Source organism: Saccharomycopsis crataegensis, assembly GCF_037102585.1.
Source record: "Saccharomycopsis crataegensis DNA, jcf7180000000087, whole genome shotgun sequence".
Lineage (NCBI taxonomy): Eukaryota > Fungi > Ascomycota > Saccharomycetes > Ascoideales > Saccharomycopsidaceae > Saccharomycopsis > Saccharomycopsis crataegensis.
Window position 1 is genome coordinate 257,014 of NW_027043831.1, and position 15,135 is coordinate 272,148.

Genomic DNA, 15,135 nt, shown 5'->3' on the forward strand with positions numbered 1-15,135 from the left:
TATTACCAATTATAAGAAAGAAATGGAAAAAAAGACTTGATTCTATGGTACCTATAACTGGTCTCCAAACCAAATTGTAATATTCATCCGACTTTTTTTCACAGATTTTTGTAACGAGCGATAAGTATGTTGCAACACTACAAAAATGACATATAAAGCGTTTCATGGAAATTAGATAATGTTTTTTTAAGAATTGGAGGGAAAATGATGGGTCGTGAAAGAATAAAACTCAATGGTGAAGGCACGATAACTACGGAGTTTTCTATCGAAATTTTGTCTACAGAAATCCTTATCATGATCTTTGGATTCTGTAATGCTGAAACTTGACAAGAGTTATTAGAACTTCAAAAGCAAATTGGCTATTTTTTTCACCCTCACTTTGTAGAGCTGTTAGATGCGTCTCTTTTTTGTTCAATAATTATTGAAGACAATTTGGAAACTATAGTTCCATACACACGCTCAGAATAGATACAGATTTTTGTTATAACTTTTTCCAGGAATTCTCAGGATTGAGGCATTTTCACATTAGAATGCGAACCTCAAGCTTTGGCGTTTGATTGCAAAAGTTCAACCGCCCCCAGAGTTATGGAAGTTTAAATTTTGTTTTGGAGTTGATGCTGGCATTAGAACATTTATTTTTATAAAGTTGCTATAATATTTTCGATGCTGGAAACGCGTTCAATAATTTGAATTGTTTGAGGAATTTACAGATCTACAATTGCAGTGATTTGACCGAAATGCCAGATTTACGAAACCTACAGAATCTCAAGACCCTAGGTGCTTTTGGAAGGCCTAGAATGCGTATTTAATTTTGTAGTATTATTATTTGACGAAAACGATATGTACGAGGTTCCTGATGATTTTAGTAAGTTTAGATCACTTGTCAAAATTAAAAAACCTTGAAGAGCTCTCTCACAGATAATTACCACGGTCAACATCTCGAAGTTCCTTTGAAAGCAATGTTGAAAAACCGTCCAAAGTTAGGGATTTGTGGCTGTTTCATTTGTAATAAGAACAGGAATCTGGTTTTATGGGAAAGCATCCCAAGAGACATATGTACGATTGGAGGTACTGATTCTTTTATTGTCTTAATATTTTGTGTTGCTGCCACTGTATATGGAGTGTTCAACTGAGGTCAAGTCATTGATTGATGAGACCTTCTGTCTCAGTTTCTGCTGGTTTGTTTTTTTTTTGCTAAATAAGCCTTTAAGACCCTGTGATTCAAATCAGAATTCACGAATTCCACAATAGATAAACCTATTCATCTTTCATTCTTCAAGTTTGTCAACCAGTACATTGGATTTTCAATGTAATTCTTTTTTGTTTTTGGAAGGATAAATTTCTCATTGACAGACAAAATGAAATGATTAGAGTATGATCAAGTCTAACATTTTGGCAGTAAATAAATTCAACTTTAGCATAAAAATAGAAACAATTGCGCCATATGTATTTGAAAGTCTGAATAATGGTTACAAAGTATTATATGTAAAATAATTCAAGGAAAAATAACTCTATATTCTAAAAATCTATAATAATAATGATAAATGGGAAACTGTTAGAAGATTTTTTTTTAATACCGTTAAAAAATGAATAAGTCTAAAAAGCGAAGAATTGAAAAAGCATCACTGGGAGAGGCGGCGAGGGAAAATCCGGCCGTTGTCAGCAGAGAATTAAAGGAATATTATAATTATGAGAAAGGCAGGCTGAAATTTTATATTACTTCATTGGAAGCAGCACATAGAAGGAGCAAATATTATTAGAGATTGTATTCAAGCCCTCTTTCTTGTTGCATCTTTTGGTAGATATCCATTGGGATTGGGGCAGCCAAGGTAGAAGCGATTAAACCAGCAATGGCAACGATGGAAACGATTTGGAATTGCATTTTGTAAAGAGAATTGTTGGTATAAAAGATAGAAGTGATTAATGATGGTTTTAATGAATGGAGTATAGAATGTATATATTTTTGTTCAAGAAAAAGGAAGATCTGCTGATATATATATGTGTATGTGAAATGTATCCATGGATCCATAGTGTAGGAACTTATGCAAGTTTCACGATGGGGAGAAACGCGGGCAATTTTGGGTCACCAATTTGAGATGAAGAAACTTGCACCACTGCAAGAGAAAAGTTCCTACGCCATGGTTCCCACCATTAAAGGGATGAGTCGACAAACCCATATTTGAGGAGGTAAATAACTGATGGATACAGACTCGAAATCACTATTATAGGAAAAAAAAAATATTACACAACGTTCGAAATAATGGACCAGTAGATTTTACGGGCTAGCGATATTCCAGGGATATTTATTTTACCTAAGTATTTGATTAAATGAGATGATTGGTGGGAGCCGGTAAGAAGAATGATGATGATAACTATGGTTTTTGCATAAAACACATCATTAACACGTACATGTATGTCACCTGTTAACATGAAACATAAAATCTCCTATTGATAAAGAATTTACCGGTGACTCCCTGGTCGCAGTGGCATGACTAAATTGAATGTTTTGGAAGGCATCTATCACCGGATTCTTTCTTCTTTTCGTATGATATTCATTTTATGAGACCGCATCGATGGTGATATGCATCACGGTGGATAAAAGTGACTTTTTGGGGGAAAAAAAGAAAAAAAAAATTAAATCGGAAGAAGCGGAGGCGGGGAATTTATAGATAAACAGTTAGCTGTAATGATTTCCCATCGCATTGCTCATGGTGGTTGTTTGACCATCACATTTATCGCTTCAAACACCATATTCGTTCCCGAAAGTTTGGATATGGGGTCCTGATACATATTGTCAGCTGTCAGGGATACATGGAGAGGGCGGGCAGCTGGCCACTGCCAGAGGTGTCGACCCCTTCTCCGCAATTTGCTGAATGAAGTATGAGCTCCCGATGAGTGAATTGTATAAAAATGTTTACCTTTCCTTCTATATTACGACACTCTATATTTGCTAGCGTATCTCTATAACAACATAATGCCTTCACCTTCAACAACGCCCCTAGCAGTGTCTGACGATCTAGTTGAAACATTCATCGAGATATTGCATCACCATTACAGTAGAGATCAGAGCGATGCTATTGAACAAAATTCAAAAGTTTACACTATTCCCAACTCAATGAGAGATGGTTACTCGGCAGTTTATCGAAATAGCATTTGCAAACCAGACGAAAAACTTGGTGCTTACATTGATGAGCGTCTTGACAATTATTACACCTATTTTGAAATTGTCAACAAAATCTGGCCAGATAAGAATTTCTTTGGAACACGTCTTTTCAATAATACCAAGGCAAATGATTATGATGATTTTTACACATTTCAGACTACTAAAGAAGTCCATACTAGGCGTACCAATTTTGGTTCTGGTTTAATTGAAGTGGTTACCAAGCATAAACATTATAATTCCAAAATCGTGGGAAGCTTGCCTCACTTCGATTTGTATAACAATGACAAGCCTTACCGATTTATTGTCTCCATTTTTTCCGCGAATCGTGCAGAATGGTGTATCACTGATTTGATGTGCCAGGCTTTCAATTTGACAAATACCGCACTATACGATACTCTTGGTCCAGAATCAACAAGTTATATCTTGGGGTTGACTAAATCCCCGGTGGTCGTTTGTTCGAGGGATAAAATTATGAGGTTATTGTCTCTTAAACTCGAAAAAAGCAAGAGCTTAGATACCTTATTGGTAATTATTTCCATGGATAAATTAGATATCCAAACCGATTATGCCCTTTTCAAAATTGCAAGTGATTTGGATATTAATTTATTCGATATGGCACAAGTTGAAAGCTTGGGTAGAAATTTTCCTGTCGAATTATCGCCGGTAGGCCGTGACGATGTCTATACCATCTCCTTCACTTCTGGTACTACTGGTATGCCTAAAGGTGTGGTAATTCCTCAAAAAATGTATATTGCTTCCATTAAGTTTATGCTTCAATTTAGTAACACTGTTAAAAATGCCAATCCTTTTTCATTAGAGAATCCTGTCAACTACTTGTGTTTCTTGCCGTTAAGTCATATCTATGAACGTCAACTCATTACGTACTCGATTATTACTGGTGCAAACATTGGTTTCCCAAAGACCGCTACTCCAGTGGCAACTTTGATTGAAGATTTAAAGATTATCAAACCACACTATTTTATTTCTGTGCCTCGTGTCTATACTAAGCTTGAAGCTGGACTTAAAGAACTCATTGATCGTCAAGGCCGTTTTTCTGGCTCGGTCATGAAAAAGACTATCCACGAGAGAATTCAAAAGCAAAGTTCAAAAGAATCAGAATTGGATAAGCGCTTTATTTACGACCAAATTTATACTTCCAAACTCCGCGCATCTATAGGGTTTGATAATATGGAATATATTACTACTGGCAGTGCCCCGATTTCTATAGAGACCTTGCGCTTCTTGCGTGCTTCATTGTCAGTGGCCACTGGTCAAGGTTATGGCCTTACTGAAACCTTGGGAGGAATGGACATATCACATGGCTTGGAAGATGATTTGGGAAGCTCGGGGCACGTTGGCAATACAACAGAGGTGTGTTTGAGAGATTTACCAAGTATGAATTATGTGCATGACGATCCAGATGGTATTCCAAAAGGTGAACTTATGGTTCGTGGTCCGCAAGTGTTTGAATATTACTATAAGCGTCCCGAAGAAACTGAGAAAGCTTTTGATAAAGATGGATTTTTCCATACAGGTGATATTGCTAAGATTGATAAAAAGGGAAGAATTCATATAATTGATCGTGTCAAGAATTTCTTCAAATTATCTCAGGGAGAATACATTACTCCGGAGCGCATTGAGAACATCTACCTCAGTAATTGCCCATTGTTGACGCAAATTTTTGTTTATGGTAATTCTTTCAAATCTCACCTTGTGTCCATAATTGGGTTTGAACCATCTATATTACGGCACTTCCTTCTTGAAAAACATGCCAAGGAGATTCCAACGGATATTTTGGCCGAATTGCGTCAGGCTTGCACTGATGGCCAAGATGCAAATGAGACAAAGATGTTTGAATACTTGAACCGCACGCAGGCCTTGAAGAGAATTCTCTTGCTTAGAATGAACATCATGGTGAATGGAGCCAAGAAAAAAGGAGACTCTAGTTTATTGCAAGGCTTTGAAAAAATTCATAACTTCAAGGCCGATGTTATGCCATTGAAGGTAGAAGAGAACACAGTCACTCCGACCTTCAAATTGAAGCGTATTGTTGCCACTAAGCGTTTCAAGCAAGATCTAGACGATTTATATTCTCAAGGCTCATTGCTTAAGGGCTCTAAAATTTAAACATATATTATTACTGTCATTATCATTATCATTTCTGATCACAAAAGCTCATTGAAGTTATTTTTTTTTTGTCAAAGAAAATTTGTTGCAAATGGGGATATTACTAAGATGATGAAATTAAATTTTTTGCGTTGCATTCTTAAATTTTGTATTTTTTTCATAAGCTTTAAAGTAGACTAACACTTATGAAAAGATTATTGACTTTTAAAATAAGTAAATATAAATATATTTGATATATCGCCCTTATTTATCTTACTCGAAAGATAACAAAAATCTCTTAGTATCCTGAGTTTTGCCAAGTCCTGGAAAATAAGTCAACTAAGTATCTCTTCTGTGCAACCGGTGCAGAAATTTTGAAAATTAACGCCCAAGTCACTCCAAACAGCAGTTTCTTCCTGGAAATAAACTTGTCTCCAAAAAATCTCCAATATCTCCCAGCTCTCAGCAATTTGAATTCAAAAACAAAGAGAAAAAAAAAAGACGCATTCTACTATAAAATCTAAACCTGGTACTATTGATCAACTAACCCACTCATACTTAATATAATCACATATCCCTCCTTGTTAGATGTCAAAATACGAGCTTGTTATCATCCAACAACCACTTGGCGCTAGAGAAACTTCAAAAGCCAAAAACCAGGCATCTACTCTTACTGATATTGGTCCAACACTTTCATACTCCAGATCTGATGCGATTTTCCCACCTCCAGTACTCAAGGTTCAGTTTAATGGTATTGATCAAGTAAAGCCACAACCAATGAAATCCGAAGAATTCTTTCCATTAACATCATCGGATAATAGGCAAATAATAGAGATTTTAGCTAATCCTTGTGCTTTTGATCGTAATACTATTAGTTCCACATTCCTCGTTGTGGTGGGTGCTCTCCCTTGTTCGGAATTAGGACATCCCCTTGTTAGCGCCATCGATTCAAATTGTTTAGGAGGAAACAGTGTTCTTAGCGGAACTCATTTTACATTGCCACTTAGAAAGACAGGAACAGCAAAGAGAGAAAATGACTTCAGAAAAGTTGGTGCCATCATCTTTCCTTTCGAAAATTTGCATACTCCAAAATGTGGCAAATATAGACTCGTATTTCTGTTATACCAAAAATCCATGGACGGACCCATTGTTTACTGTGACAAAGTTGTGTCTTGGCCATTTTCTGTTGTGATGAAAGAAAACTTTGAATGCCCAAAGTTGATTGGGCCATTAATGAAATTCATTAGAAAATATTGTATCAACGTTAAGTGCAACTCTGGTAATAAGACAAATAAGAGAAGGGTTCATGGAAAGGCAAGCAATGATGAAGGGGCATTTCCAATACCTTGTAACAAAGGGCCCCAGCCCAAGAGAGCAAAAGTCTCCAAAATGGATAATGATAATAATAATCGCGATAGAGATCATATTAAAGCCCAGGAAAGTAAAAAACCAGACAAGCCTCTTGACCAGTCATACTCCAAGTTAGAAAAAAATACATATTCGTTCAATGATGTTTCTTACTCAATTGAAGCTCTGGAACTTGAAACAACTAACGATCCACAATTCAAAGTATATCAACAATTAGGCACATGCTTTTCTACCCCGAATTCCACTGATAAGGACCCTGATGCTCCAGTGGGCCATAAAGATGGTTTTAAAATTTCAAATGATAAATACAAGGATAATAATTCACATGTAAAATACACAATTGATTCTATTGATCTTGCGTACTTTGTCCAAGATTATAGTTATCAATCATAGTTCAAGTATTGCGTTCCTGATGGTTGAATTTTGCATCTATACTGGGTTTTTGTATCGATATTTGAAAAGGAGTCATTTTCTCACCATGGGAACTAGCAATAATTTGAATACTGCTCAATTTTCAATAGTATGCCGTCAAGATAACTCAATTTTGATGATCCTTCACCCGCATTAGCCGCAAAACCATGATGGGTTAATGAAAAAAAAAGAAAAGAAAAAAAAACACGACACAACATGTGTCTCCCCGGAAGTAAGAAAAAAAAAAGGTTGAAAAAAAGATAATCATTTTTCTTGCACCTGCCACTTCACCTCCAGTACGACAGCAATCGTTAACTACTAAACAATCTGAAATGTCCTACGGAAGACCTGTCATAACCACTCGTCTCCAGGAGTTACTTGATGGGATTCGTGCAGAATTCGAAAATGTTCGAACTGAAGCTCTGGCCTATCGTCTCCATAAAGATGAATCTGACCACAAATTTAATCAACAAACAAACGAGCTACAAAAAATTAAACAGACAGTGTTCGACTTGGAAGCTGCTCATCGTACCATCAAGGATGCTTATGAACTGGAAATATACCGTCTTAAAAAAGAACTTGACCTCAAGGATAAACAATTGATTACTATCCAGGCTCTGCAAGCTGCTGCTCAACAGGCACCACCACCCCCAGCTCACCAGGCTGGGCATCCTGCTTCTCATTCACAAGGCCCCTCAGACAGAACCCCTACCGGTCAAGCAATGCACTTGGGTGGAGCTCCTCCACCTCCTCCTGGTGGACCTATGGCAAGCTATGGCAAGCCTCCAATGTACGGAAATTCCCCAAATGTACCACCACCAGGGGTTTCTGGTCCTCCGCCGGCATCCAATGAGGCAATTGGTACTCCAAAACACCAAGGAAACTCATTACCATCTGCTCACCATCAACAAAACGGCACCCCATTGTCGCATCCACCACCTCCACCTGGTGCTTCTGTAGCTGGAGGCCCTCCTGGCGGCTATCAAGGCCCTCCTCCTCTTCGTCACCATGTCCCAAGTTATCCTCCAACCCAACAACACACCCCTCAGCAGCCGCGTAGTGAATTAGCACCTCTTGCGACTGGTGCTCCAATAGGAGGCGCTCCTCCTGCACCCATTACCGGCCCGCCTCCAGCAGCTACTAGTGCTCCTGCTGCTGCTCCAGTGGGTGCTTCTGGTCCTACCTCAGCTGCATCTGCTCCTGTACAATCAGCTTCCCTGGTTCCTGCATCTTCCGCCTCATCAGCTCCTGAAGGAAATGCTGCCACTACAACTGGCGGTGCCTCATTCACAGCTGCTGATACTTCCTCTCAAGAATTAGTCAAGACTGAACCAGGAACTCAACTTAGCGCCCATAATAAAGCTATCCCTCCATTCCTCAATTATCTTGATGTCTCGTCCGTTCCAGCGGAACGTAAAAAGCAAATGAATGATTATTATGTGTTGTATAATCCAGCTGTTCCTCGTGCTATGGACGTTGAACTTGTTCATTCTTTGGATCATAATTCGGTTGTTTGTTGTGTTAGATTTAGTGCTGATGGTAAATATTTGGCTACTGGGTGCAACAAAACAACACAGGTTTATAGTGTTGAAACTGGTGAACTTGTTGCGCGTTTATTGGACAGCAGTGTTCCTGCATCCGATGGCAATGTTAATGAAGGTACCTCTAGTGGTGATTTGTACATTAGATCGGTGTGTTTCTCTCCAGATGGTAAATTTTTAGCCACTGGTGCTGAAGATAAATTAATTAGAATTTGGGATTTGACTACTAGAAGAATTACGAAATATCTTAAGGGTCATGAGCAAGATATTTACTCTTTAGATTTCTTCCCAGATGGCCGTAAATTGGTTTCTGGTTCTGGTGACCGCACAGTTAGAATCTGGGACTTGACTTCCGGTTTGACTCAATTAACATTGACTATTGAAGATGGCGTTACTACCGTTGCGGTATCTCCTGATGGTAAACTTATTGCTGCTGGGTCACTCGATCGTACTGTTAGAGTTTGGGATGCTATTACCGGATTCCTTGTCGAGCGCCTTGACAGCGAAAATGAAAATGATAACGGACATAAGGATTCTGTGTATTCAGTTATGTTCACCGGAGAAGGTAAACAAATAGCCTCTGGGTCTTTGGATACTACAGTGAAATTGTGGTCTCTAAATGGTGCTGCTGGTGGCAGTACTAGCAAGGCCCCAGCCAATTGTGAAATCACCTATGTTGGTCATAAAGACTTTGTTCTTAGTGTCTGTGCTTCTCCTCGTGGAAAATACATTTTGTCTGGTTCCAAGGATCGTGGGGTTATTTTCTGGGAGAAGACAAGTGGTACTCCATTATTGATGTTGCAAGGTCACCGTAACTCGGTCATTAGCGTTAGTGTTTCTGCCAATCCAGTATTTGGTAATGGTATGTTTGCTACCGGTTCTGGTGATTGCAAAGCCAGAATCTGGAAATGGTTTGCCGTTCAGCCATGAGATTGATCTAGTGAGCCTAGATCTTTATCATTTTCATGTGCAGGTGTTATATTGATTTTTCCTCTTCTTCCTCTTATATATGTGTATATACATATATATTTATATTTACTTTTTTGTCCTGGTGTGCCAATAGTCTTTTAGCTTTCTAATAATAGAAAATATCTAAAAAAAGGAAAAGCTGTAGATCCGGTACCTCACTCACTCACTTGCTCAGCCTTAAAACAAGGCGCGCATTTAGCTTTTCTTTCTCACCGTTATCCAAGAATTCATTTCGTTTGGGGCTCGCCTTATAAAAAAGAGGGATGTCCCTTGATTACCTGGCAGAAATGTATATCAATAGAAAGAAGAAAAGATGAAAAAAATCTCTATTATAAGAATTCTGTGAAGATTAATTCATTTACGATATATTCCAAACCATGTACATTGATCCAAAAGCCGCTGCTCTCTTTGCTAGAGATCTGAGTTCTAGTTTGTCACTCGCACAGTCTTTTAAACACTGGGATACCTGTATGGCTAACTCTACATGCAAGATTGTTGCTATTATTATTATTGTTGTTGGTTCCTTGTTTGCTCTTGTTATCATTTGTTGCATCGTCAATGTTTTTTGTTGTGCCATTAGCTGTGTTGACTCTTGTCTTCGCAGTCTCTGTTGCTGCTGCTCCAGACATGAAACACGAGGCTTTCAAAAATTACAGGCTCCTGAACCACAGTACACAAGACAAGTAGAGCCAATTTATGTGCCTTATCAACACCAGGCTCATCAAGCTCCAAATCCATATGGTTCTCAAAAGTACTGAGTGGCGATAATTTGCAGAAGGGATTATTATGTCCTGTCATTTCCGACACCCGAAAAAAAAATGCATCAGCAACAGAATGTCTATTTCCAATGGTCTCTCCCATCGTTAAAAGCCTTACTGTCACTCTTTGCATTGTTTCATGATGTTAGATTTCCTTTTGAAAAAAAAAAAAAAAAAACTCCGCCTTGCATTTCACATACCTTCCGTTTATTATTATCATCTTTTCCCTTTCTCAAGATTACATTTCTTTCACTTTCTTCTACGGAGTTGCGCAATAATTTGGGTTGTTATTGCCTGCAAAAAAAAAATTAGTTGAAAATGACTAGATCCAGAGGTGAGAAACTATCGCGTTGAGCTTTGCTTAGGCGTTTGCTGAAAAGATCAAATATGCAAGTCTTCCAGATAGCCAGTATGTAAACATATTCATAATGTTTGATTTATCCAAAGATTGTGTGCTATTTCTGACAGACTAGTCGGAGAAAAAAAAAATCTGCATATTGCCCCCAGTTGGTAATGTTTTGGAACTTAAGGCTTGAAATTTGAGTTCATTCAGTGGTCAAGAGAGCTTTATGCGCCACATTCAGATTCAGGGGAAGGGGCGTTGAGATTTTTGTGAAGGAAATTGCATGTGCCGCCGCTCAGAACAGTTTCAAGAGAAGAAACAATGATCAAGGACTGAGATTGGATGGAGGACTTAAAAAGCGTTATAGAAAGGCTGCTTTAAGAAGTTTCGATTAACTCAATGATTTAGGAGACAAAAGTGTTGATCTATTTCCATAACCGGCGCAGTTAGCTAGGGATTCATAATACGCTATCTTTAATCTGTGGAAGTACTTCCTATTAACTGGGCTCTACATGTAGATGTCTTTCAGGTTAACACTTCTGATTCGATTTAGTTCTCTTGGAGAGCATTTTTTTTCTAAGAGTGATTTGTTCTGAGCACCATTCGTATGCAAGTTATGTTATGATAATTTTGAATATTGAAACAGGGCCATATCTAGAATAGCCTGACATGATGTAAGACCCATATTATATTGAAGAAAAGAAGCAGTGCATTATATTTTTAGGATTCATAATGCCTAAATAGTAACTACGTTCAATAAGTTCAGTACCGTTTGTACGTCACAGCCCACGTGGGTGTGGGACCAGACGGATCTTTGGGAGTTTGTTCCTTTGACAGAACCTGCTTTTGTCCAAAATCTCGACCCAATATACGTGCCTACCAAAAACCACAGACTGGAAACTCCTTTCGATGAAGATTCCCAAACCCTTATTTCCAATATTGATTATAATAATTCCAAAAGCAAACATTATCCCAATGATGATATTGATACTACTTACACTAATACAATCAACAGCGGAGACAATCAAACTTTGGCTAGAGAGTGAGTGCAGATATGTAACTTGTCATAGTTTTTTAACACTGGTATATCTACATGGCCAACTTTGTACGGGCGAATTTGGATGTTGCTGAACCACAACAGTATGGAACCGATTCATGTGCCTCATCAACATGAGAGCACAGCAAGCTAATAAGGCTCCAGATCCTTATGCTTTTCTGAGTGGTGAAAACTTTCAATAATAATTTGGGTTTCTCTGCTTGTAAAACAGACTAGTTGAAAATGGTCAGATCTAGAAGTGAAAAGCTTTTAATTTTGAGTAGCCTTCGGCGCCGACAAAAGAAAACAAATATTCAACTCTTGAAGATACTCAGTAAATATATATTCATTGTTTTTTTTATCTAGCCTATATTCTTTTTTTCCTATTGTTATTATTATTAGTATTATATATCTCCTCCCTTTTAACAATTTCACCTTGGTTGGTGCGCTCAGCATGCAGTGAAACAAACAATAGGCAGGCGCAAGAAAGATATGGACCTTGGAGCAGTATATATAATATATATATATATACTATATATTTATATTTGGCCAATTTATTGAATTTATTTCATTAAAACAATGAATTTTATTCTGCAATAAATCTCAAATAATTTACTGAGACAAGTAGTTATCGAATTTTGGACTCGTTTTTCCTCACAATTTGAAGGCCCACAATGCATACTTAGAATTTGAAGTTTTTTCCTTCAATTATTTAGAGGACTCATATAATCTTCCATAAAAGCAAATTATTTATCTCTTTCATTATAATTACAAAATTGATATTTTCCCTTTTTGTTTCATTCCATGATTCCTGAAAGACGTTCGCCACTGGCCACAATTTCTAATCTCAGAACAAATGATATAAGTGATAAAGTTGTGGTGAGTTCTCAAACTTTTCAGTGATTATTTAACTATCCGGTTAGTAGCGCAAAACTTTACTCATCGAATTCGAATAATCAGAACTCTCTGGAAAACAGTATGGTGCGGCTAGTTCCACAAAGCATTTTCTCTTCTTGTAATTCTACATGGACACAAGATTCATTTAGAGCAGTTTAACTGTAAAAATTTCTGAAGATAAAATAAATTTGGGGAAGTAGTCTCTTAGTATTTATTTTCTATCTGATTACTTGTTTATTTCTTATCTTATTTCCTATCTTATTCCTGAACTTATTCCATCTTATTCCTCATCTCATTCCTTATCTTATGACTACTATTCTATTTTTATTATCTATTTAAAGAGTTACTTAATAGCCTATTTCTTTTATATTATTTTAATAAAAAGTCAAGATAGTATTACAGTTTCTTCATAAGTAAATAAAGCAAACATGGAATAAAAAACCAAAGGCTTTAAAATTTAGACTGCATTCCGTGGCTAATAGAGCTTTATGTACCGAATTCAGATTCAGATTCAGGTTCAGATTTAGATTCAGATTCAGATTCAGAGGAGAGCTCTTTGTGCTTTTTGTGAAATAAATTACATGTACTTCTCCTCAGAACAATTTTAGAAGACCTAACAAGAATAAAGGAGTGTGATTGGATGGTGTTAATAAGCGTTATACAACGAATACTTAAAGAAGTTTCAATCATTTAGGAGGCGAAAATATTTATTTATTACTGGGACTGATGTAGCTAATAAGGAATCATAACTTGTTATTTTTGCGGCATGGGAGTTTTGCTTATTATTATAGCTTTATGATGGTTCCTAAGTTGACATTTTGTTCTTCGGACCATTCATATACAAATTATGTTGTGAAAATTTTAAATATTAAAACAAAAACTCATCCAAAATGCTACGCCAGTGTTACATTCTCCTTATATTAAAGTAAAGAATCACCATATTATTATTTCGGAGTACATTCCAAATTTTATGATTCCTTAATAGTCATTACTTTTAATGAGTCCGTCTACCAATCATATGCCATACGTCACGTGTGGGCAAAGGAACTCAAACGAATCCTTGGATCTTTGGAGATAACCCCCTTTTCAAATCCTTTTTTTTTTGTCGCCTTTGAATAGTGAGCACTTTTTCACTTGGGAAGATCATAAAAAAATATCACCAGATCTCGCCACCTGGTTATCCGTAAAGAATAATAATATAAATAGCCAAGAATTTATAAATTATGCCTGACCTTCAGAGACTTCAATCAAGGGAATCTATCAACGACTATTTGAATAATGGAAACAGTTATTTCACAACTCGTCGTATCATCGCCATTACTTTATTAAGTGTCGGTGTGCTATGTTTAGTTATTGTCATCACATACAAGATCGTTCACCACTTTAGAGAGAAAAAGAGAGTTACAAAAAAGGTTGACCAAGAATTCGTTCCCTTGGCAGAACCTGCTTTTGTCCGTGAGATCGACCCAGTCTACGTGCCCTCTAACAACCACAAGCCGGAAAATCCATTCGATGATTCCCAAGCCCTTATTTCCAACAATTCCCATAGCTCACCTTATCCAAATGATGGAATGGATACTTCTTACACACATAACATGAATAGCAAGCACAATTGAACGTTTGGTATAAAAGATACGTGTATCATCGTCGCTACGTTTCTAATTTTTGATTTACTTATTTTTTTTTCTTCTACCCCTGGTTTATTCCCCCCGCTATATTATCTTACACTCTGCTATTAAATGTTGTTGATGGTTTCTAATGAAGTAAATCTTCTAATTTGTTTTCTTCTTACTCGGTGAGTTTTCTTTTTTGAATATATAGGTGTCTGTCAAAGTACACTTTCCGAATTGTAAGCTATTCTAAATGTGTCAAATTTAATAATGTATTTATCACTGTTAATATCCAATCCTGACATAACCCATGAATATTTTATGAATATAATATCTATACCAAAACTACTGAAAAAGATGCAAAACCATCTCATATGCTCCTGTTTGACGGCTTTTGGCAGCCATTTCCCTCTTGGTAAGCTTATGTGTGGGTGTATATACCTTGTTGGTGTTGGGATTTTTCCCAAGAAAAACCATCGAAATTTTTTATACAAAGTAAAGCTGACGATGGAAATTTACATGCTACAGACTTTGTACTATCCATAACTATATATACCGATTACAATGTTTGGGTCATTATTGTCTAAGCTCCAAATACTAAACACCTGTGCCTTTTCTGGTGCCCGCACACCAGTAACAACCGTCTTCACAAGAGGCATGATGAAGACCCATAAAGGTGCTGCCAAAAGATGGATCAAGACTGCCAAAGGTTTCAAGAGAGGCAAAGTTGGAAGAAAGCATGGTAATGCTGGTTGGTCACAGAGATTATTGCAACATAAAGATGGTAAAACTGAATCTATGGGCAAAGGTCATGGCGATATGAATAAGAGACTCAAGAGACTTTTACCTTACCATTAAACTATCACCAGCAAAGATCTATTATTTTATTCAAGACATATTCATTGGTCTATCCAAGAACAATTTTGGAAAATT

The 15,135-nt window shown here is 37.1% G+C and overlaps 6 protein-coding genes across 6 annotated transcripts; all 6 read left to right on the plus strand. All coding sequences in view use genetic code 12, as the record gives it.

Annotated features, from left to right (window-relative positions):
• Positions 1 to 2,974: 2,974 nt before the first annotated feature.
• On the plus strand, positions 2,975 to 5,290 carry DASC09_053100 (medium-chain fatty acid-CoA ligase; the record flags this gene model as incomplete). Its single annotated transcript, XM_064998909.1, has 1 exon — positions 2,975 to 5,290. The coding sequence occupies one exon, from the start codon at positions 2,975 to 2,977 to the stop codon at positions 5,288 to 5,290; it is 2,316 nt and encodes a 771-aa protein (XP_064854981.1).
• Positions 5,291 to 5,857: 567 nt separating this feature from the next.
• Positions 5,858 to 7,030, plus strand: DASC09_053110 (uncharacterized protein; the record flags this gene model as incomplete). Its single annotated transcript, XM_064998910.1, has 1 exon — positions 5,858 to 7,030. The coding sequence occupies one exon, from the start codon at positions 5,858 to 5,860 to the stop codon at positions 7,028 to 7,030; it is 1,173 nt and encodes a 390-aa protein (XP_064854982.1).
• A 350-nt stretch (positions 7,031 to 7,380) lies between these two features.
• Positions 7,381 to 9,519, plus strand: DASC09_053120 (uncharacterized protein; the record flags this gene model as incomplete). The annotated part of the gene is made up of 1 exon (XM_064998911.1): positions 7,381 to 9,519. One exon carries the CDS (start codon positions 7,381 to 7,383, stop codon positions 9,517 to 9,519), a length of 2,139 nt encoding a protein of 712 aa, XP_064854983.1.
• A 1,184-nt stretch (positions 9,520 to 10,703) lies between these two features.
• On the plus strand, positions 10,704 to 11,705 carry DASC09_053130 (uncharacterized protein; the record flags this gene model as incomplete). The annotated part of the gene is made up of 2 exons (XM_064998912.1): positions 10,704 to 10,725; positions 11,404 to 11,705. 2 exons carry the CDS (start codon positions 10,704 to 10,706, stop codon positions 11,703 to 11,705), a joined length of 324 nt encoding a protein of 107 aa, XP_064854984.1.
• A 2,110-nt stretch (positions 11,706 to 13,815) lies between these two features.
• Positions 13,816 to 14,208, plus strand: DASC09_053140 (uncharacterized protein; the record flags this gene model as incomplete). Its single annotated transcript, XM_064998913.1, has 1 exon — positions 13,816 to 14,208. The coding sequence occupies one exon, from the start codon at positions 13,816 to 13,818 to the stop codon at positions 14,206 to 14,208; it is 393 nt and encodes a 130-aa protein (XP_064854985.1).
• A 558-nt stretch (positions 14,209 to 14,766) lies between these two features.
• Positions 14,767 to 15,060, plus strand: MRP35 (mitochondrial 54S ribosomal protein bL35m MRP35; the record flags this gene model as incomplete). The annotated part of the gene is made up of 1 exon (XM_064998914.1): positions 14,767 to 15,060. One exon carries the CDS (start codon positions 14,767 to 14,769, stop codon positions 15,058 to 15,060), a length of 294 nt encoding a protein of 97 aa, XP_064854986.1.
• Positions 15,061 to 15,135: the final 75 nt, after the last annotated feature.